The 23622-nt window shown below is 41.6% G+C and overlaps 1 protein-coding gene across 1 annotated transcript in view; it reads right to left on the bottom strand.

Moving 5' to 3' along the window:
- Positions 1–1830: 1830 nt before the first annotated feature.
- LOC119746392 overlaps positions 1831–23622 on the bottom strand; it is an 81644-nt gene continuing 59852 nt past the window's right edge. Inside the window, exons 42-64 of the mRNA XM_038223309.1 lie at positions 22456–22869; positions 21297–21563; positions 20392–20661; positions 19660–19944; positions 18838–19113; positions 17777–18052; positions 16366–16496; positions 15490–15597; positions 14480–14549; positions 13224–13370; positions 12142–12373; positions 10944–11014; positions 9670–9802; positions 8818–8970; positions 7813–7894; positions 7148–7238; positions 6712–6773; positions 6448–6582; positions 5377–5505; positions 4336–4484; positions 3699–3837; positions 2976–3045; positions 1831–2128 (exon numbers count right to left, since the gene is read on the bottom strand). Of these exons, the coding sequence (XP_038079237.1) occupies positions 2070–2128; positions 2976–3045; positions 3699–3837; positions 4336–4484; positions 5377–5505; positions 6448–6582; positions 6712–6773; positions 7148–7238; positions 7813–7894; positions 8818–8970; positions 9670–9802; positions 10944–11014; positions 12142–12373; positions 13224–13370; positions 14480–14549; positions 15490–15597; positions 16366–16496; positions 17777–18052; positions 18838–19113; positions 19660–19944; positions 20392–20661; positions 21297–21563; positions 22456–22869 (3749 nt within the window). The 3' untranslated portion in view covers positions 1831–2069. The remainder of the gene's footprint in view (positions 2129–2975; positions 3046–3698; positions 3838–4335; positions 4485–5376; positions 5506–6447; positions 6583–6711; positions 6774–7147; positions 7239–7812; positions 7895–8817; positions 8971–9669; positions 9803–10943; positions 11015–12141; positions 12374–13223; positions 13371–14479; positions 14550–15489; positions 15598–16365; positions 16497–17776; positions 18053–18837; positions 19114–19659; positions 19945–20391; positions 20662–21296; positions 21564–22455; positions 22870–23622) is intronic.

The raw sequence follows: 23622 nt of genomic DNA, 5'->3' as shown, positions 1-23622 counted from the left end.
CCCCCAAAGTTTTTTGCTAAAACAATATGGGGGTTATTTAAAACAAGAATGGCTGCACCAATGCATGTAGCTAAGACTGGGGTGTCCCATTGTATGTGCAATCAAAAATCCAGTTCACGTTTATGGACAGCTTCATATTTTGATAATTGCGATATGTACATGTATTTCTAAGCAGCACTTTGTTCTTGAAATTATCTGGATTGTTCAGTGAAAGAGATTTTGATTCCGACCCAAAAATCGCTAACTTTAACTTTAACTGTGTACTACGGGTACTACTGCATCATTTTGGCACAGGCACCTATTGTTAAAACACACTGTTTTTGAAACATTACTTTTTTTTTAAAGAACGAAAAGTTGTGCACAGTTTATACCTGTATTATAAACTTGCAATTTTACTGTCAATTAAGAAGTCAACTTATATACATTGCATATTGATAATTACACCATAAACATCCTTTAAAAACAAATCATTTACTACATTAATTTACAATGCTTTAAAAACATTGTCCATCTTTAATTCCATTTCCGATACAAAAATAAGGCAAAGGTTTAAGGAAACTCTTAGTTACTATGCATTATATATGAATGTTTAAAAATGCTATCCCAATACATGCATACAATAATCTTACTATAAAGAAACCATGTTTAACTTTCCATACCATAATTTCTATTAATTTTGAATCAATTTTTGTTTGTTCATCCCCGACACTCCACTTAATTCATTCGGATTACAATTACTCATGATTTACTTAGGCAAACATACAACAAATTATCAGTTATCAATAAAATACACAAAGGTAGTCATTTGTAAACATGCCACAAATAAGACATACTTTAAAAAAAAAACTTGGCACAGAATGTTCTGCATTAAGGAATGCTTGCCTCTTCTTCAAGTCGTGTTAGAATCAGTCTCAATATATGAGCATCAGGTTGGATGTTTATCACGACCATTTTGAATTGTACAAGAGTTGGGATCTACTCAATCACAAGTTAGATCACAAGTCATCGGAAGCGGTCTGCCTTTGTCATGTTCATCTTCACAGCTTGTGAATGGACTTGTGATTGGACTTGTGATTGACATGTGATTAGCATGTGATTGACATGTGATTAGCATGTGAATGACTTGTGATTGGCTTGTGACTGGCATGAGATTGACATGTGATTGACTTGTGATTAAGTTGTAATTGACTTGTGACTGACAAGTGATTGACTTGTGACTGACATGCGATTGACTTGTGATTGACTTGTGACTGACTAGTAATTGACTTGTGACTGACATGTGATTGACTTGTGATTGACTAGTGACGGACATGTGATTTACATGCAATTGGCTTGTGATTGGTTACTGATTGACTTGTGATTAACTTGTGACTGACTAGTGACCTCTGAGTTTGGCTTTGAACGATTGTAGTATAGAGACAATCCAAACTGGTGCTCATTAAATAGTGAAAGCTCACCATAGACTCCTGGCATACATATTTGTCTTCAACTGATCACAAATGTGTTCATTAGCCTATATACAGTCAATTATTCTGACATCTACTCCTGTTTACCCACAAATCAATGAATACTTTTTTTTATATAAGTGCACTGAGTATTAAAAACTTCATGGCTTACAGAATTTACAAACACGCCAAAGAAAATACATTGCAAGTTTTACTTGCTATTTCTGCCAAATTCAAATACAAACTACTTATGCTTTGAAATCAGTGAATGTGTCTAACACTAGTCTTTCTAAAACAAACAATGCACACAACAGCAATAATTCATTGCTTGTCTGTTAACCCCCAATTCACCATTATTTTCTCTCTCTCTGGTAGTTTTTTTTTTAAGATAATAATGAACAATGCTTTTCCCTGTAGAAAAAGTAATAAAAATGGAAGAAACAAAATATGTCAGTGCATTTGAAGTTTCTGAGAGACGACGACATTTCCTTAAAAAAAATAGTAATCGCAAACTGAATATGGTCATTTCATTTCACAAAGATCAACAACAGATCAAAACTACAGTGTTTACTCCGGTAAACAGAGTTGTTGACACAAAGCCAGATAGTGAGATGCGTTGTGGGTTTACTGAGGGATCTCGGCTATAATGTCCTCCACACGTTGGTCGGTGTCGATGCTGGCTCCTGTGGGAACAAATTGAAGTGCATTTAACCAAAAAAAATGGTGTGCAACAATGAAGGAAAGGGGAACGTGTGATGGAGGTGGTGTGGGTCAGGGGGCTGGGGTAGGGGTTGGGGGTAGCGGTGGGGGTCGGGTTTGGGGTTGGGGTGGGAGTGGGGGTGGTAGTGGGGGATGGGGTGGGGGTTGGGGGTCAGGGTTGGGAGTTGGGGTGTAAGGGATGAGGGGAAGGGGACGGGGAGGGGAAAGGGGAGGGGAGGCGGGTGAAGACACAGGCAATGTTATTTACACCGTGCGTCAAGCCTGTCAGTAGCTAACAGTCAAAACAGCCGTCCTGGCATCTTTCTCATAGTTTTTATCCATACTGTTTAAAGAGCAAATTCTACAAGTTCAACCATATTTTATAGCAAGATACATACTGCTGGATTGATTGGCGCAATTTGCTCTCTCCAAGTGACATACTCTGAAAAATGTGCACATGCTGCTATGCCATGCTGTCCTAAGATGTTAGGCTTATATTTGCAACATGTATAAATTAATGGTAATATTACTGTTTTTTTGGGGTATGCCTGCGTGTACAAAAAGCCATGACTACCAATTAAGTTATAAAACTATCCTCTGAACAAACACCTTTCAATGTGTCAATGTGTATTTTTCTTCACAAGTGATTTAACTTATCATTTATAAGTCTGTGCTAGAATACGCACAGAACCCCATGGCCCTTTTTTTTCAAACATTGTGTGCTTGACAGTTTTATCTCAATGAAAGCCAACTCTGGTTAACATACGAGTGGAAATAAACACAAAGTCTTGTTACAGAGCTGAGTAACGCCGACAAAAAGTTTGTACTTACGGCGTTTGGGCCCTGTGACGCGGCCCTCAATAATGTCTAGCAGGGCCTTGTGCACAAACTCGTACTGAAGCTGTAAGGAAGAGGGATAAGCATAATAACAGCAAGGAACAAGAACAGCATTGAAAAAATCCAAAAACATAAATTCTAATTTTGATTGTTTCATGCGTGCCAAGTTTCTTTGGCCGACTGCAGTGGAGTTGTAAAATCGAGTCAATCACAAATCACATCAATATCAATCAGAAGTCAAATCAGAAGTCAAATCACGGGTCAATCGCAAGTCAATCGCAAGTCAATCGCAAGTCAATCGCAAGTCAATCGCATGTCAATCGCAAGTCAATCGCGAGTCAATCGCGAGTCATTCGCGAGTCATTCGCAAGTCAATCGCAAGTCAATCGCAAGTCAATTACAAGCCAATCACGAGTCATTCGCGAGTCATTCGCGAGTCATTCGCAAGTCAATCGCAAGTCAATCGCAAGTCAATCGCAAGTCAATCGCAAGTCAATCGCAAGTCAATCGCAAGTCAATCACAAGTCCATTGCAAGTCAATCACAAGTCAATCACAAGTCAATCACTGCAGCTGAAACTTCAAATTCACTTGTTCAAGAAATTCTTTAGGTGTACTCCATGCACCGATATCACAACTCAAATGTCAATGTTTCCTCAAACTGAAAGAACCGTTTCATATCCCAACTTTACAGATTGTTTATTGACTGTGGCCTTTACCTCGGTCTGCACCATGTTGGTTCTCTCCTCCCGTTTGGCGGCCACGGTGCCAAACACATCGATGTACTCCTCATCAAGGGCCAGCTGCTGGGTTAGTACGTCCAGGGCAATGAACACGCCGGTACGGCCAATGCCAGCACTGTTGGAAGGGGTGGAGGATGGGGTATATACAGGTCAAAGGTCAAGTTGATACTGTTCATAAGGATGTGATCTGCATGAACAATGTTTATTTAAACTATATTTCTGATCTGCATGTCCATTTCTGCTGGGAAACTGTTTGGAAAAAATTTGCAATGTTTGCATTGTCCATGCAGGGGAATATTCATATACTGACATTTCAAACATTTACACAGGTTGTGAAGCCCCAAAACTATAAACCGAAATATTCTACGTAGAGAACTCAATGGCTGAACTGATTAAGTTGAATATTGGACTGAAAGTTCACATTTCAAATTGCAGTAAAATATCATGCTAAGGGAAACTTTTGTTCTGTTTTCTTCCTTTTGTAAGATCTAACAACTGCACTGACAAAAACCAAGACAGTGGTCCATCTTCAGCGTTTACTCTTCAATCCAAGCACTAAGTACTGGCGGCAAAGGTCTATTTCTTGGCACATGGATTTTTTTTACAAACTTACCCACAATGCACCACAAGGGGCCCAGAGTTCTCCAGCAGGTGGGCGCGCACAGTGCGTATGAAGTTCAGCATCTGGTCCGACTTCTTGGGCACGCCATGAACCGGCCAAGCGGTGAACTGGTACTGACGCAGGGCGCGCACCTCAGATCCCTTTGAAAACAAAAAAAAAACAAGTCAATTTACTATGAATGATGAACAGCTATTACGACTGACAAAGGTTTATGCTTAGGATAGCTCACTGGGGCCAATTTCATAGAGCTGCTTAAGCACAACATTTGCTTAAGCACAAAAACGTCTTGCTTAATAAAATCATGTTACCGGCCAAAACTCCATGCGATTGTTATGCTAAGTAAACAACAGCTAAATACCAGTCACAAGCAATGTACATCACATGGAGTTTTGGCCGGTAACCTAATTTTACTAAGCAATTTTTTTCGTGCTTAAGCAAATTTTCTGCTTAAGCAGCTCTATGAAATTGGGCCCTGATCTCTACATAAAAACTGGATAGCGGATGCCAATACACTACATTTTGACCAATTCGCCCCCGTCTTACAATAGTGGCCGCCGATATACGCGTACATACTAGCACGCGCTGTATAAGATTTGACACGCATTTTGGTCACGTACAAGTGTTATGATATTCTAGAAAGGGCAAATTTCCGTCCTGATTATAATTCCAAACATCGCAAAAAATGTGAACTGTGGCATTCAAAAGTAACATTTGAAACTTTGTGAATCGTGGTCATTGGTGGTGGATGTCAATGGATGTCAATGGATGTTTGGAAGTCGTATCCAATTTCATTTTTTCTTGCCCGTACTCGTACTAATAAAAATGTACTTGTGTTAAAACTCATAATTGCGAAAAAGAAACTTCCCTGTACTCATAGCTCTTACTCGCGGTAAAGTATTCGTACTTTTTATTTGGTCTGAGCACAATCAACCAATTGAAGATTCTAAGAGGCTCCTGAGAAAATATCTGTGTCTTCAGCATCAAGAAAACACTCATCAGCTCAAAGTTCAGAGATGGCATGCCGTGACTCACCGATTCAAGGCAGAGGTCTCGTACGATGTACTCCTGATCGGTCTCCTCGCGCTCAGAGACCCTGTTGACTGTCACCTCGCCGAAGGTGATGGGGGTGGAGTCGGACGGCCAGTACTGGGCAAACTTCACCTAAAAGGACAAAGGAAAAAAAAAAAAAAAACACATATGATTGATGATTACTGACTGCGACGAGTCTGGCTTGAAATAAAAATATATAAATAAAGTTGACAAATTTGTGAACAGGTAGATACATCATGAGCATTTACAAGGGTCTGAGTGACCACTGATAAAAATAGCTGAAAACACCTGAAAAAGGTGTAAAAAAGCTGAACTTTGGAAATCTCCTATACTTTTGTACACAGCAAGTGACGGAAAAAAGCTGAAATCCAAAACAAAAAAAGCTGAAATCAGCTTTAAAGCTGAGATTTCACACCCCTGATTTAATTGACAGATTTTGTCAACTGATCCAAACGATGTGAGTTACTTAGCATCAATCAATGTTTTCTCTGCAACTACTAGTAAGAAAAAAAGCATATCGTGTAACATCTTAGAGAAGGTCCGTCTTCATCATCGTCATCATCATCATCGTCGGTTTTGAGGCCGTTGTCCAGTCTGTTCTGGGTTGGCTTGCTTTCTCCCTATGGCTCCTCTCCACTTGGCCCTGTTCGTCGTGTCCCTCGCCTTGACTCCAAACAGTCGCATGTCATCAGTCACGGAACCCTGCCACGTCTTACGCGGTCGGCCGACGGGTGTGAGCCCACCCACGACTATGTTGGTACACCTCTTGACCTAGCTGGCATCTTCCTTCCTCTCCACGTGACCATACCACCTCAGCCTGTGCCTCCTCAACACGACACCGATCCCCTCCACTCCAACTCTCCTTCCCAACTCCTCACTTGGCAGCCTGTCAGCCAGAGACACCCCACATATCCTTCCCCCTGTGATAAGCATGTGCCCCCATACTGTACACTCTTTGTCGTTGAATTTAAATAACAAAAGCTAGCCTCAGTGAGGACACACCCTACAAGGGTCTACTGGATCCTGTCACAGAGCCAACTTCTAACCACTCACCCGTTCTTTCTCCACACAGGTGCCGATGACGGCGATGGTAGGCGCCTTCTGCTCCCAGATCATCTGCCAGAAATCGTTGACGGAGTTGGCCTGCGGTCCCTGGGCGGCGATGTACTCCTTGGCCCCGGTGAAACCCTGGACAAGAGATGTATAAACCAATCAATTAGGACGACCCAGCAACAAAAATCCACAAAGACGTTGGACAACTTCAAGTACGAATTGGAGCAACTTTACAATTCATGTGAAAATTAGTTGGCAACCTACCGACATGAAACTAGCGTTGATGTAGTCGTCATCTTTGTCCAGACGAACACGGTTGAAGTCAACTAAAAAATATGGACAATATAATTATGATTTATTTTCAATTTTATTCTATTGAAATTCAGTCGGGCCAATGAAATCAAGACAGACACATACACACAACAAGAGTATATCATGGTACAAAAGCTCTGATTGGATAAAAAGATGAGGGCAAAATTTTGCGACAGTTTATGTTGTGCAAATTTATTGAGGTGAAAGAAGGATCTCAAAATTTTTACAATTTTGACATTAACAAGAAGACTTCTTTGATAATCGAGAGTAAATTTTGAAAAGTTGAAATCCATAAAAGCTTGTTAGGATGGACAAGTCCGATGTACTTTAATAATCAGACATGTGATTGCATGGGAGTGGCCCTGGACAATGGATAAAGTTGACTCACATGGGACAATGTTGCCGTAGCGGTTCTTATCCTCATTCTCAGGCAGGGCCCCAACTGTTTTGGCATGAGTCTCTCCAATGAGATTCAAATCCTGCAAAACGAATATCGATATAATTTGATTAGAAGTTGCAAACATTGAATCTTACCAGAACTATAAAATTTATAAAAAGGACCAATCTTTCTAAAACCACAAAACCAATCCAGACTACAAAACTGTCCAGAACCAAAAGAAGTCATTCAAAACTATGGGATCTTGACAGAACCATGGGATCTTCCCAGAACCACAGGACCTATCCAGAACCATGGGATACTTCTAGGACCGTAGGACCCGACATGGTCTTTCCAGAACCAGAGGACCTAGGCAGAACCATAAGATATTTTGAGGACCAAAGGACCAATCCCAAACCATGGGGTCTTTTTCAAAAAAACCACAGGACTCATCCAGAACCATGGTAGTCTTTCTAGAATCACAGGACTCATGGGAACCATAGTTCTATCACTTAATATATTTTCAAAAGAAAAGGAAAAAGAGCCAGGATAACTTTCCACAACCACAGGATTAAATTTTTTTCAAAACCATAGGGTCTCCAGTATTTCCAGTTTTTCAAAAACATTAATTATGAAATAGAAATTTTAATGCTTTCCAAAAAAAATTCAGCACTGACCTCAAACTCCTTGGCAAAGTTGTCGCCAGTCTTTGCCGACATCTTGCTCACGTGCTGACCAAACTTCACCACGGCAATCGGCCTGGAACGGAATAAGAAATAGTAAATGGGGGATGCTAGAAAGTGGGAGTCACAAATCCATGCCTATTTGGGAACAATCAGTAAATATAGTCTTTTGTGTGTGTGTTATCTTGCCTTCAACTTGGCATAAAGAAGAATGTTAACATATTGCAAGCAAGTTACAGGGCCTGTTATATCAAGAAATAGCACTCTGAGCATTGAACAATATGAAGTTGGGTGTTATCCCTGTCTACACGGCATTTACGAGTTTAAGGCTTCTGAAAAGCGCCCCTTAAACAAAGACATTGACTAGAATTGGGAGCCGCCAACATAGGGCTGGATAGCTCAGTTAGTAGAGCACAGGAACGGCATTCTGAAGGTTGCAAGTTCAAACCCCGCTCCCGTGAATTTCTTTGTTTACAAATAATATTAAGAAAAAAAACCCAGTCATTTTCACCCGAGAAGCTAATAAAGTTGTAGCTGATTTCATTTAAGTTATACAGGAATCCAGCATCAACAATTAGAAGAAAGTTTGGAGGTGGTACCATGATCGTGCGCATGTTGTACTTAGTACTCCTTCAACAAGAACTACCACAATCCATCAAGGGCGGATCCAGGGGGGGGGGGGGGCCAAAGGGGGCCATGCCCCCCCCCCCCCAAAACGAAACCAATTTTTTTTTTTTATGTGACATCGCAATAAAGGCAGGCAATGAGTACACCACCATCTTTTCCTCAAAAAACATTGGTTAAAGTGGTCAGAAATTGCCTCAGATCGCACCACAGAGCATCTAGAATCCAAAAAAATTTCGGGGCCCTTAAGCGGGCCCCGAACCCCACGCCGTATTTTTTTTTACCCACTTTTTTGGGGGCCATTCAACCACAAAAACTACCACAATCCACACGTGCCTCAAATTTGAACGGATTGATATATGTGGGAGTGCTTACCTTGAGGTGCGGCTGCTTTGGGGCCGTGGTTTGGCTGGGGCCGGGGCCGGGGCCGGGGCAAGGGGTTCAGGGGTGGCCACGGCGGCAACGCTGACGTTGTTGCTGGAATTCTCGTTGAGTTGGGTCTCGGCCAAAGGCGCTTTCTCTCTTCCCCTAGAAAACATTGGATCAATGCTTGCTAATTAAACTATTTTATGTCCATGCAAACGGAAACCTCGATCCTGTTTGGTCGATTCATGGCAACAATCGTGCAGTATTATTCTGTATACCACGAACCATATCCCATTCCAAGCATCACGCTATAGATGAGTACACTATTCCTACATGCACACATGTGTAAGAAGATAACTGCAAAAAAGTTCCTGCAGTGTGCGCATTCCATCTTTACTGTGCGTCTAGCTTGCATGAAGATGCATTTGTTATTATCTCACTCTCGCTCGTGAAACATGGGAAATGTAGTGTCTGTGTTCCATATGCCACTCAGCCTTCGGCTCAGCAAATTCAATAACTAATAGCACACCTATTGACTGGCAAGGAGGTCACTAGTGCACAACTATGCACTCTGAGGGACTATGAGCGATAACACAAGGATTCCATATGCCGAGGCCAAAGGCCGAAAGTAATAGGGCCCTCTTGTTGTCATGTCAAGATTTTGGGAGATTTCAAAGGGATGAGGAAGGTAGAGCCTAGATACTATTACACCACATGCAGCTCGATACACCTTGAAAGTTTCACTACCAAAAATGTGCCATTGGTTTCCTGCATAGTGGAGGAGTTTGGAGGGTTTAAGTGAGGTTCCTTACAAAAATCCCTGAGTGTTGGTCATAATGTGTGTCTTCATTATTTCTTTACCTTTTGGCCTCTGGCTGGCGTCTGTCCCCTTCGTCATTGGCAATGCAACAGCAGAGGCACATGATGAAGGCAATGATAAGGACGATGATGGCAAATGGAATCAGTACGTAGATGAACCACCATATGTCAGACTCTGGGGGAAAAAACCAAGCAAATATTGTTAATGTGTTGTTTCATGTCGAATGCTCAGTACAGTCATGTAAGCTGTATGTGCGGTGTAAAGCGGTGATCTGTGTCCCTGAGCTAGCCACTTTATAGTGACATTGTCATTTGTCACTTTTCATTTGCAAACATTCTTCGTTTGATAATAAATCAAGTGTTACCTTAGTAAAGTGGTGATCTGTGTCCCTGAGTTAGCCACTTTTAACAGTGACATCGTCATTTGTCACTTTTCATTTGCAAACATTCTCCGTTTGATAATAAATCAAGTGTTACCGTAGTAAAGCGGTGATCTGTGTCCCTGAGCTAGCCACTTTATAGTGACATCGTCATTTGTCACTTTTCATTTGCAAACATTCTCCGTTCGATAATAAATCAAGTGTTACCTTAGCAAAGCGGTGATCTGTGTCCCTGGGCTAGCCACTTTACAATGACATTTGTGGGAATTTTGCGTCGGGGGATTTCAATAATGCTTTTCTTTGCTGGTCCTTTTCACAAGTGTAAGCTTCGTATTTTCTATTTAACAAAATTATTTGGAGAAATTTTAAAAATTGAGAAACTTTTACCAGACTTGATTGGAACCCACAATCCATAGCCTTTTTTCAGCAGGTCTGGGGTTCACGTCCCACCACAGTAATCTTGTAAACCTACATAACTTTTTCTTGGAAACAGGACTGACGAAATTACGTTGATGAGGGTAACACCAATATGGGACCCTGATGGAATTAAGCCTCTGCAATCGGCTTTTATTGGCTATCCCAGATGAAATTAATTGTTCTTTGTTTTTGTATCTTTGTATTGCAATGTGCAGTACATGTTGCTGTTGATTTTATCATAACAAAAGTTGAACTGAATTGAATTTAAAAAAAGTGAGGGGCAAAACCTAATATCCAAATTTACAATTTACCACGATTACTTCTCTCCTCCCAGGAGAAATAGAACTTCGGAGATGGGGCAGGTTTCACAATCTTTTACAAATTACCAAATGATATGCCTTGAAATCGCTGCAGTACTTAATGGTATTTTTCAGTTTGTGTTGATCATTCGTACTTCATATCCTGGTACTCCGTGACAATGCGTGACCAGACTAATGAACAACCCTGATTCAGACTTACTTGTTGCAATAACTTTGGACCAAGGGGTGTCGGTGTACAAGCCCTCTTCTGTGTAAGCGCGTATGCTAACCCTGTTAAACAAACAGATCAGCAAGAAGAAAAAATTAACAATTTTCCATCTCAAATCAACAAAGTGAGCTACTTCCGTAAAGTTTGCTATCTGAAAACAAAATCTATTAAGGTCAACGAGTGTTGTTTAAGATATTTTTTAGTAACAGCGTAAATCTTAGAAGAAAAAAAAAACGTCCGAAAACAATGTTAGACACTCAAAACAACTGAGACAAAATTAACGTAGGGAGCCGTCGCATGCCGAGTGTCAAATTTATTTTAACCCGCTTGTATTACATTGTATTACACTGTATTACACTGTGTTTATTCACTGAAGATTCCATAAAACTATAGAGTACTTGGGTGGTTTCGGGTGCTACAGGGAGTAACAGGCAGGGCGGTTTTGAATGCTACAGTAACTAAAAGCTAGAGTCCATCATTTGCAGCCATCCGAAAAGTAACTGGCGTAATTATTGTTGAAAAACAAACTTGGTTGAAAGATAGTAAGGGAACTAAACTCCCTGTGAAATTATTCTTTCTGGGAAGCTGTCATTTTGAAGTAATCAACGAAAGAAGGCATTTCCAACGGTGATTCTTAAGAAGCACCGTAGGAAAATTTAAATTAGTAGTTCGTTTTGTTATTCAGCGCAGTGTGCACAAGTATTGGAACGACGCACACACGCGCGCGGTTGTTATAATTCGTCGGATCAGTGCGCGACATCGCGTATAGCTGCAATTCAAAACAATTCAAAACATGATTCAGTAACTTTTGATTTGAAATTGAGATCTTAGAATGCTGTTTTTCTCGGAATGTACAGCTGAAGCTTAGCTGAAACTTCATCAGGTTAGTTGCTCAGTATCCTTCATTAGATTTTGAACTCTTTTGTTGCTTCAAACGAACAAAATGCACAAATTACAAATGATGGACTGTAGCTTTAAGGGTTAATAACTTGAAATACACTTTCAGTTTCAAATATGATATAACAGATCCCCGTTTGATCTGAAAGAATGGAAATTGGTTAAATTTTTTTTTTTTTAATTACGGCGTCTAATTGTAATTTCATCCTTCAGAAATATATTCAGTGTGACAGCACCCCCAATTAAAAAAAATTCCCAAAGAAGAGAAACTGGACTGAAAACGGCCTCTCACCTGTACTGTGAGATGGAGTCCAGAGGCCCGTTGCAATAGTCATCATTGTTAGGGCAAGGGGTCTGGTCTCCAATGACCACCCTGGCGCTCTCAGCCACGTCGGCCTGTCGGCGACGGCGATTGTCTGACGAGCTGAACAGCTCCGCGCGATTGATCGTAACGTAGACTGGCTTGACAGCATTGTTGCGAACTGTTTGGTAATTGGGCGGGTTGGCACTAGCAGTGCGATCGGCTGGTGAAAAAAATGGAGCAACAAAATCCAGATTTTCAAAAACTGATAAGATGTAGTCATTAAAAAAGAAGATACAATTTTGCATCATGAAAAATGCAGTATTTTAAAATCTGTACAAAATAGAAAGCCAAACTTCTATTTGAAGTGGGTAAATTAGTAGGGCTGTCTTGAAGAGAGATTATTTGATTATCATCCAAATTTTGGAATAGCTTTTTGCCGGTTTGGATATGAAGAACAAACAAACAAACAAAAAATGGTGTAAGTCAAGGATTTTCTTTTGTTCCTCTTCCCTTTTCCTGTGTTTATTACTCTAACTTTTTTGCAACAGCTCTCATTGGTTTTGTACACGTTTTCAAACCAAGGAGTCCTCGATTCGGTTTCTGTCCTCGATTCACCGATGATGTTGCACGTGTTTGTCCTCAATTTACACCACCAAAAAAATGCACACGACTGTGATGTCATTTTAATCGTTAAGTTGAGGCACAGAATTGTCAGATGCCACTTTTTTTTGTACGGTAACTTTTTTGTCGAAAGCGGTTTGTTGTTCCCATCCTTTTAGCAGGTACATATAAAACACTTAACGTAAAACACTCCAGCGCTCCATAATATTGATCGCTGCACTCGAAAATTTAACCTGTGCATTTGAGTGCAGCTGTTGACCGGCGCGGCATGTAGGTGCAGCTGGCGTGTGTAAAACTTGTTCAAAGGTTTTTCAATATTCGAATAATCAAATATTAAATTGCTTGAAATGTACAGCTACAAAATATTAGAGAACACAAAAAATTCATGTACTCCAAATTTTTTTTAGAATCAGTTTTCTCTAAATTCGGGGTTTTTTTCGTACGCCTACCTCCCTCTTCCACGACGAGAATGGAGTACGAAGTGACGATGCCGTTCCGGTCCGAGAACAGGGACCTCGGAATACGGAGCGAAATGGTGGAGGAAGTGACGTCCAAGATGAACTCATCAATAGTCTGCTGGCCTTGGTAGTATGGTTCTGAGTGACAGGAAAATAAGGAAGAAGAACAAACAAAAACATTAGACAAGAGATCTAAAGTTGAAAGTTTTTGAGTAGGGCAAGTACCACTGTAGTTTATGTAATAGACCCTGGCCCTGGCGAAGCCGTTTCTGGTCTACGATATGTAATCATATTCGGCGATTAATTATGCAACTAGACTGCGAATGTCTTCGAGAAACTGACCAATCAGCGGGCACCTTCTATACGCACGTGATGCCAGCTGCCCAAATGCGTAAACATCACGCCCACGATGAGTAGCATTTGTACTGGTTGTCGTATTACAGAAATGTGGCATCGACAGTGACCAATCACAATCTCTGTCCTGATTTTGGAATAAAATGACATCACGCATGCTTAGATATAAGACGTTCTACCACAGATTAGCTCCGTGGAGAACGGGTGATACTCGGACGAATACCATTGGAGCTTCTAGGGGCAAGAGACGGGTTACCAGCAATTGGATCATTCAATTTGTATTGCCTGTGACTGGTATCCAGCTGATTCTTGCTAAGCACATAAATTTACCAAGCAATATTTTGTGTTGGCGTCTCCATGAAATTGCGCCCAGGAACTTAAAAATTGAGAAAGTTATTTTTTTCACGTTTTATATCAAGGATAAAGAAAATTGATGAAGTTGAGTTGTGCCTGGGCCCAATATTATTCTTTTTAATTTAGGACGATCCAAATGAATAAAATGTTGGCATGTGAATTTTTGACATAAGAAGAAATATTTTCGCTTATCGCTCAACTGTGAATTTTACTAAGAAATGGAGTGAAAAAGAAGTTCCTTTTTTTCTACTTAAAACTACTCTGCGCGAAAGCGAAAGCGAATATGTGACGTCATGGTGAGTATTCGCGTTGCAAATTCGTAAAAGTTGAACACATTTCAAACCAGGCGGATTTCGCAGCGAATGTTTCATGACGTCAAATTCGCTTCGCATTCGCATGAAGTACGAACCAGGCTTTACCCTGCCCAACAAAGAACAGCAACCTTGAATGGAGGAGTGGATTTGAAAATAAACTTCTGCCTTGAAGTTAAAATATAGAGAAATGCCGAGTGTGTAGATCGCTTGGGAATCGTTTCCTACCTTTGATGGGAAGCCTGAGGGGGCTCAGCACCACCGGTTCACCGGCGCCCTCCGTGTTGATGGCTTGAATCTGGTCAGAACGGGGGAAAAAAAGGCTGTCATTCATTTCTGAATTAATATGCATGGAGATTGTTAACCAATGTGACCAGTCGAGTGATGAGAAAATTCAAAATTTGATTTTATAAAAATAAAAAATTTCAGATTTTTGTACTCTGCGTTGAAGACAATTAATTTTTTTGAGAAATGGGCTCTTATTTTTAATTTCAAACAAGTTATTTATCATTATTTCATCGTGTGCCAAGGAAAATTACGTTAGCAGCCCAGGCTCGTAAACCAAAAAAAAATTAAAAATTTGGAGATTATCAAGTTTCAAGGTTTTGTGCTCCCATTTCTAAGTTAAAAATCGCATAAGGCTGAAATTTTGACACAGGAAATTCGTTTTTAATTGAAAATTGAAACAATATTATGCATTTTTGTTTCAAAGTATTACTTATTTTTGAAGTTATTGGCATTTTTATGCTAACGGCCTTTTACCGGGAACTCCCCCTGCCTCAAACATGCCCTTAAGCGGCATGTTAAATCCTAACGACCTTTTGCTGGGAATAAACTTGGATTTGCTACCCACTTCAGCGGGACGTTAGCGCATTTAGAAGGTATTTTGTTACATAAGTATTACACACTAATGTCCTTTTGCCAGGGACAAATAATGAAAAACCTCCTTCCATCTTTTCATACTGTTAAATACGTCAGAATGACATAGTCCATTGAGACAAAATGTATATCAAATGAAAAATATTTCTATAAAGCTCTATCGATTTCCCGAAAAATCAAAATTTGACCTTTTGACCCATTTTTTCCCTTAACGACCTTCTTTGAGGCACCCAACATTTTCATTGTTATTTTTCTATTGGCTTCTACAGACCAAACTCAGTCAACATAATGTCATTATTATTCATGGTTCTACAATCCAAATTTCATCAGTTGAGAGTCATGATTCTTGTTTTACTGACCGACAGTGTGTAAGTGTATCCCGCCTTCAGTGGAGAGATGATTTCTTCAAACTGCACGTCGTTTGGCAGGGCGTTGATGGTCTGGAAGGCTGACTCGCTAGGTTCACCCTAAAAAATTATACCAAGATCACATTATCAATTGAAGACAAGAAAAAAAAGGAATATTGAAGGTGACTAGAACAAACCGTGATTTTGAGAAAAATATTGTTTCATCTCAACTTCAAAAAATCATGGTTTTCTCAAACCATTATCTGTGTCTGTTTTAGAATTCTATCATTAAAATGGCATTAAAAATTAAAATATACAAACTATGTGCATTATTAAAAGCCTTTTTTAAAATTATTTAAAAAAAATCCTCAACATGAATCTACAGTTTTTTGGCACAAAAGCAACAAAAATAAGTTGAAAATGTATCACTTGAAAGACTTAGTTGTTTTAAGCTTTGAGGTGTCCCCAGAATCAACATGTACCTGCTGAAAGGTAGCAGATCAATTTCGGTCAAACATTTTTACTAAAGGTTTTTAAAATACTATTCCTGATGTTAACCTAGTTTGAAAAAAATGTTGCAACCTGACGCCACTTCCGCGATTTTGTACAAAGTCTATGGAGAGCCAAGAACATGTTCCAAGTATTTCCTAACAAAATTGGAAATGTTTCTCAGTGCCAGATTCATGTCTTGTAATAATAATCATTTTGACAATGAATGACCTTCATAGAAATGATATACGAAGACAAAAGTGGCGTCAGGTTGCAACATTTTTCCCATAGTTGAACAGCTCTGCTGATAGAGGGAGTGGGTGGGGGAGCAGGGGGTGGGGGTTGGGAGGGGGGCAGTGGCCTTGGGGTGGGGGATTTTCATTGACTTGACAAACATACTGGTTTTGTTCCTTCCACGGTCACCAGGTAGGCTAAGATAAGACCGTTGGGGCTCTCAGGAACTCTGAAGGAGATCTGGATGTTGTCCGAGTCGTATCCGGTGATCTGGAAGTCACGGACTTGACCAGGCACTGTAGAAAGAATCAACCACATAAAGTTGAAAACAAAGTTAGTTTTTTATTATTCGATCATTTTGTGAAAGACATTGGACGCTGCTTCTTGAAATGACAGAAAGTAGGCTGTTATTTGTAATGGACTTTGTATAGTAAAGGGTGCATGATATGAAGTTGACGCTGGCACGTGTCGTTTGCAGATATCCATTCCTCTGAAATGTATGAAACTTAGGAGGCGTCCCTTTTCGGTAAAAATATTTGTAAAGTCCACTTTTCTAAAACATTAAAATATTGCATGCGTTTCTGACAAATGAGGGCACTGTTGTTGTGTTGTCATATAAGGGACTCACTTCAGTTAATGGGTTTTCAGTTGAAATTATGAATCCAAAGTTTTGGATACTGAAAAACATTTGTGCCTGAAATTTGTTCATACACTGACTTTTATGTCCTGATCCTACAATGTATCGCAAAAACCAAAAAGTTACCCTGCCTAAAAAAAAAACCAAAAAATTCTGGAAACTTTTTTAGGCCGGAGCACCTGTAACACTGAAGTTCCTGCCTAAAATGAAATCGCAGTTTTGCACATGAGTGCGGGCATTCGTGCACAAGTACTCCCTCAACTGAACGCAATGCCAATGACGCGTGATGCCCACGTGACGACGGTCTGGGTTAATGAACATTCAGACTAATATTGGTCATGCGTACTTTGCACCCTGCGTGCGCAAACCTGTGCACGCATCAGGTGTGCACAACCTATTGCAGCTCTTGTGAGTTTTTGAAACGTGCCAACTACTGTTCACGCATGAGTACATATTGCTTAAGCCCTTTTCACACTAGAGCCTCTCAACCCGGGTTGAAATCAACCCTGGGTGAACCCAGTGCCACCCCGGGTTGAGTTTTTTTATATCTTAATCCCGCGTTCAACTCTGCATCGTTTCACACTTGTTTCATGCAAATCAAGCTTATCATGCTCAGTTAATAACCCTGGCAAGAATTTCAACCCGGGTTGAAAATCTCAACCCTGGTCTTGAGTAGGGTTGAGTTCAACCCGGGGTAGGGCCGACGTGGGGTTGACGCAGGGTTGACGCAGGGTTGACGCAGGGTTGAAATTATTCAAGTGTGAAACGATGCATGTTTTCAATCCTGCGCCAACCCTGCATCAACCCTGAGATTTGTCTAGTGTGAAATGGGTTTAATCACTTTGAAGAAACCCTTGTGTCAGTACCAAAACGTGTTGATATCAATAAAATAAATTTCATTTGTATAATGCCGATTTGACTGGGAATTGTGAGACTCACGCGTGGGGAAGGTCCTCTGTCGGAGCGTCTGTGGACGGCTGACCACGTCGCCAATCTTGGTACGGACCTCAAAGTCCACCGTGACGTGGGGCTTGATCCCGGTCAGCAGCATGCTGGTCCCCGTGGTGAAGTACGGCGATTGCGGGTCAAACTCGGCCTCGTTGGGGTCAAAGGTCACCTCGTAGCCATCCCGGGGACCTTGCGCGTCCGCCCATTGGAATTCAATCTGGGTGGTTGTCACCTGGACGATGGTCAGTGGGCCGGGGGGATACGGAACTGGAGAAAGGAATATAAAGGGTCCATGAAATGAATTTTTCTTAGGACCATATTTTGTTTAACTTTCTGCTCCTCTTAAATGTATGAAAACTATTTGACATCCTGTTTTTGGTTAATTTCATTGAAAAGTGCACTTCTTTAAAACATTTATTTTTTAAAGTCATGCTTTTCCAGACAACTGAGGGCGCTGCGATGTCATTTCAGGAAGACATTGTTCAGTTTAGGGGTTTTCTGTTCAAATTGTGAACCAAAAATGTGCACAATGAAAACATCTACAAGAAAAATTTGCTCACTGGCTTACTGCCAATGTACCGACACAACAACGAATCACCAAAGAAAAGAAACTTAACAACAGAAAAATATGCAAAATTCTGGCAAGTTTTGGTGCTGAAATAGCTGTCACATTGAGGTTTCTGCCCTGAAATGACATTACAATTTTGCTCACAAACATGGAAATTGGCATTAGCATAAAAATAAAAAAGGCACCAAAATACCCTTCAAAATGGCAAAATAAAAAGTGAAAATAAGGTTAAGTGGGACACACCGGTGAATTATCAAGAATTGCATTAAAAACATTACATTACATGGGCCCTTTAATCGCTGGTAAACACACAACGCAATACACACATCGAAAACGGACATATGGATTTTCGGCCTAAGGCTAGCATTCGCATGGTGATTTTGCAGCAGCTGAACACATTTATGCGGCATCAAAGTTGCCTGAACTGCGGCACTGAATGATGTGCTCTTAAGTTAACGAGTCCGACAAACTACTAAAGACTTACGAGTGTAGACGGTACGTGTCACCGGCCGGCTGACAAGTTCCCCGTTGATTCCTGCAATGTGGGTGGTGATGGTGACCGTGTACTCGCTGGCCACGTCCAATCCTTGGAAGAGCAGCTCCCGGGGGGAGTTCTCGGGGACGATCATCTCGGCTAGGTTCGCCGAGGGACTGAAGATTACCCGGTAGTAGTCCAGCTCACCCACGGCCATGGGCCACTCGATCTGGATGGACGTCTCGGTGGGGTCTTGGTAGGTGATTTCCGCTGGTGCCATGGGAACTAAAAAGTAGAATTCACAAGAGAAAACCAGAAAAAAGCATTAAGCAATTGTCAATTGTGATGTGCTCTATGACACTTTGTCAAAAGCTTTGGATATTATGCAACAAGGTCGTATCTCGACGTCCATTGACTTTGTGTGTGCATCCAGGATATTTAAAGTGAGATAAGTGATAACCCCCTTCGAGAGCCCTGTTGACAGGGCACATGCGCATACTGGCTTGCACGCGTATAGCGCAGAGTACGCACGACTCATTCTATTCTAAATGTGCACAAAGACATAGTGTCTTCGCGCGAGTGCCAGGCGTCGTCGGTAAATGCATTTGAATGTCTCTCCTGTCGGTCTCCAACAATCTCCTTTTCTTACCGTTGAGGGGAGCCACAGACAATACAAAATGGTATCAAACGGTATCTTAACAAATTAATGGTAATGATCTAAAAAAAAAGTGATAAATGAGGGACATGACAGACAGTTGAATACCAGTGCCACTGTTTCACCGTAGTTGTTGAGATCGGGTCATGTATAAAAAAAAACAACCAGAAACTTACGCAGCTGAACTGTGACCTCGGCCGGCACGCTGCGTATTTCCGTCATGCCACCGATGTTGGACACGGCCACCAGGGTGATGACGTATCGGCGACCGGGCGTCAGGTTCTCCAACGTGGCTCTCCGCGGCACTAAGTTCCCGGGGAAGACGATTGGCTGGGGCATCCCGTCGTCGGGCTGGTGCCGGACCTCGTACTGGTCTACGTTGTAGGACTCACTGATGAACCACTCCAGGTCGATGCTGGTCTCGTCGTTACCGGTGGTGATGAGGACCGGGGTGGAGGGATCTGTTGGATGGGGAGGAGGATGGAGAGGACACACAAGAAAAATGGTTTAAACATTGATATGTGATCAACTTGTAATTTGACTTGTGATCGACTTGCGATTTGACTTGTGATTTGACATATGATCGATATGTGATTTCACTTGTGATTTGATTTGTGATAAACTTTTAATTTGACTTGTGATCGACTGGTGATTTGAATTGTGATTTGACTTGTAATTGACTTTTGATTGACTTGTGATTTGACTTGTGATTTGACTCGTGATTTGACTCGTGATCTGACTCGTGATTGACATGTGATCGAGTTGTCATTTAACTGGTGATCATCTTATGATTTGACATGTGATTTGAGTCATGATTTGAGTCGTGATCTACTTGTGATTTGAGCCGTGATCAACTTGTAACCCGACTTGTGATGGACTTGACCACACCTCTGAATCCCTCACGTTACCTGTGATAGCAACCACAGAGCTGGGCAAGCTCTGCACATTCCCGCTGACAGTGTAGATGGTCACGTTGTACTGGCGTGCCGTCAGCAGGCCCGTGAAGGTGACCTCTCGGTCCTCGGCAGGGAAAACATTGACGGGACTGCGCGGTAGGCCGTTGTCGGCGGGATCCAAGACGATAGTGTAGTGGTCAAAGATTCCCGTGGCCGCGTCCCAGGAAACGGTGAGCTCGGAGGAGGTAACCTCGCCGAGCTGGAGCACGACAGGGTCCGGTCCTGTTAAGTAACAGGATGCAATTAAATTGGACAGAAAAAAATTTGTGTGGACAAAATCTGAAATATTTTCTTAAAATTTTGATTTACTTTAATGGTACTTTTCAAAATAGGAAAATATCTTAAAGGGATAAAAAACAAACCTTTTATAAGATCAAGACCCACAATAAAGTGAGAAAAAGCAGTGGCCTATGCAGGATTTTGCAGACTGGGGGGGGGGGGGGGGGTTAGTGGGGGGGGGGAGCTAGGGTCTTCTGGCAAAATACAAAAGTTCATAGTAGACGGCCCAGAACACTACTGAACAATAAATGTCGCTCTTCGTTATGGGATATTATTTTCCCAACAAAAACACATCTTCCCCAAAATACCCCATCGAGAAAATTCAGCATAACAAATAAAGAACAAAATAATTTCAGCTACATGAATAAAGGACAAAGATTCTGCCGTAAAATGTGTGAGTCGAATTCGTTCATTTACCTGTATTCGAAAATACACTGTGAGCATAAATTTCATTGATGACATAACAATTTATGACAGACACTCAAAAAAAAAGAAGAAGACTTTCAAATCAAACAAAGCAGCGAAACTATGAAACTAGCACGCGCGAAGCTTTGAAACTAGAAGAAAAAGCAACTTACGTGTCCGTTCTACAAGTGTGAACGGCCCAGCCTTCTCGTCAGCCCCATCTCTAAGGACTAGTTCAATGGTGTACTCTTGGCCGGGTACCAGTTGATCAAAGGTCAGCGCTCGCGGCAGGTTGCGCGGGATGGGGTAAGGCGAGGTAGTGATGCCGTCCATGGGAGAGTAGGTTAGGACGTAGAGATCAAAGTCTCCAAAGGCTTCGGTGAACTCCACTGCGATTCGTCGCTCGGTTACCTCAACCGAATACAGGTCAACTTCCTTGGCTATAAATCATGGGAATATGGATAAAGGGGAAAACTATGATTAAAGCCCAAGTTCATGGAGCTGAACAGTTTGAAACTGAGTTATTTTAAGAAAAATTCAGCTAAGAACAAATCGCGTTTAAAACAGCATTTCGGCTGGTTACAAAATTGTTTGTGCTGAATAACTCTATGTTCTAATGTAGCTTGATGAAACTAGTCCCGCTATTAAACTAGCAAATGTTACAAGGACAAACTCCATTGAAGTTTGTCTTCATTTCGAAGAGGTACATATGACTGGTAATTTTCTTGAATTGATGGATAGGAGTGGAGTGATATGATCTGGTTTTGTGAGCTGATCTAACAAAATGAGTCATAAGTGACACTTTTTATGTGTAGGTAAGATGGCAAGTTTGTAGAATTTTGATTAGCTCAACTGAACTCTCAAATTTTTTCCCTTTTGGGTTTTGGTGCCTTTGAGTTATTCTCAAATGAGAGATATGAGAGTTTGTACGAGATTACATCCTTCTTGTAAAAATTACTTACTATTTTGTACTTCAGTAATTTAAGAGGGCATGTGTGATCTGGCGTTGGATCTGGCGTTAGGATTCACGATCATGAGACTGTGGGTTCGAGCCCCGCCGTGGCCATGCGTGTTGTGCCCTTGAGTAAGGCGCTTTACCTCAATTACTCCTCTCAACCCAGGTGTTAAATGGGTACCAGCATTATTCAATGCTGGGAAGGTAACAGACTCGCTGTGGAGGAGGTGTGGCGATCCCCCCACAGCAGCATTTCATGGACTTGAGTCTGGCCCAATCGCTTCAAAAGAGAGATGGGCACTCCATTCTTGTGAACACAGGTTCGTCCCCCTTTACTTTTTTTTAAAACTTAATTTAAGAATGTTTGATAGACTCACGTGAACACAGCAGCTCAGCACAGGCTACCAGACTGGTTGAGGTCGGATAACCACCCAGCACAAAGGCCCCTGGTTGCGTTCCCAACACCACGCAGAAATGTGACGTGGTATCGCAGCTCTGGGTAGTCAGGTCAAGGGTCACGTCCCGGGCGTTGAAGACCAGTGGTGTACCAACGTTCACCGCCTGGTTCTGCTGGTCCTGCGTCAGGGTCACCTGGTTCAGGGCGTAAATTGAGCCCAGCCCGTCACCGCGATCCGTGGTGTATGCGAACAGCGTCCAGCTGTCATCTTCTTGGAGACTGTGGCTGTTTGACCAGGGGGTGAAGGAGATGTCGAGCGAGAACGATGCCAGATCGTCGCCTTCTAGCACCTCGTTAGAGGCCAAGGCTAATGCCCCAGATGCAATGGCGACACCTGTTTGCAGAGAATGAGCAATGGTGTTGTGTCAAGCCATCATACCATTTTATAAAAAACTCAGAACAAAATGTCGTGGACTTGTGTTAAAGTGCCTCTGATATTGAATATCCTAAACCAACCTCCTGTTGTTTTTAAGACACAAGCCAAAGAAATCAATTGGAACACCCCCCATTTTAAACTATGGTCTCTGTAACCGCATACACTCACTAGTGGTCTTACTTCATAAACAGCCTGCCCATTCCACTGATCAGAGAATTCCCAACCATTTACGATTTTCAATGTTTTTGAAATTGCCCAGTGGTCATTGAGTACTGCAAACAATACCCAATCACCGTGGAGGGCACAGCGTGAGGTAACCCAGTCGCCACATTTTTGTTGGCAGGACTGTGAGTTTCCGGTTAAATCAGATTACTGACGTTCAGTTTTAACCAGATAACTGGATTTTGGAATCTTGGATTTATCCCAACACTAGTCTGGGGCAAGGGCGGATCCAGAGGGAACCAAAGGGGGCCATGCCCCCCCCCCCCCCCCAAAAAAAACGAAACCAATTTTTTTTTTTTATGTGACATCGCAATAAAGGCAGGCAATGAGTACACCACCATCTTTTCCTCAAAAAAACATTGGTTAAAGTGGTCAGAAATTGCCTCAGATCGCACCACAGAGCATCTAGAATCCAAAAAATTTTCGGGGCCCTTAAGCGGGCCCCGAATCCCACGCCGTAATTTTTTTGACCCACTTTTCTGGGAGACC

The sequence above is a fragment of the Patiria miniata genome, unplaced genomic scaffold (genome assembly GCF_015706575.1).
Source record: "Patiria miniata isolate m_02_andy unplaced genomic scaffold, ASM1570657v1 HiC_scaffold_12, whole genome shotgun sequence".
Taxonomy (NCBI): Eukaryota; Metazoa; Echinodermata; class Asteroidea; order Valvatida; family Asterinidae; genus Patiria; species Patiria miniata.
Note: the sequence above shows the minus strand (reverse complement) of the source record. Positions and strands in the feature narration are given on the sequence as shown.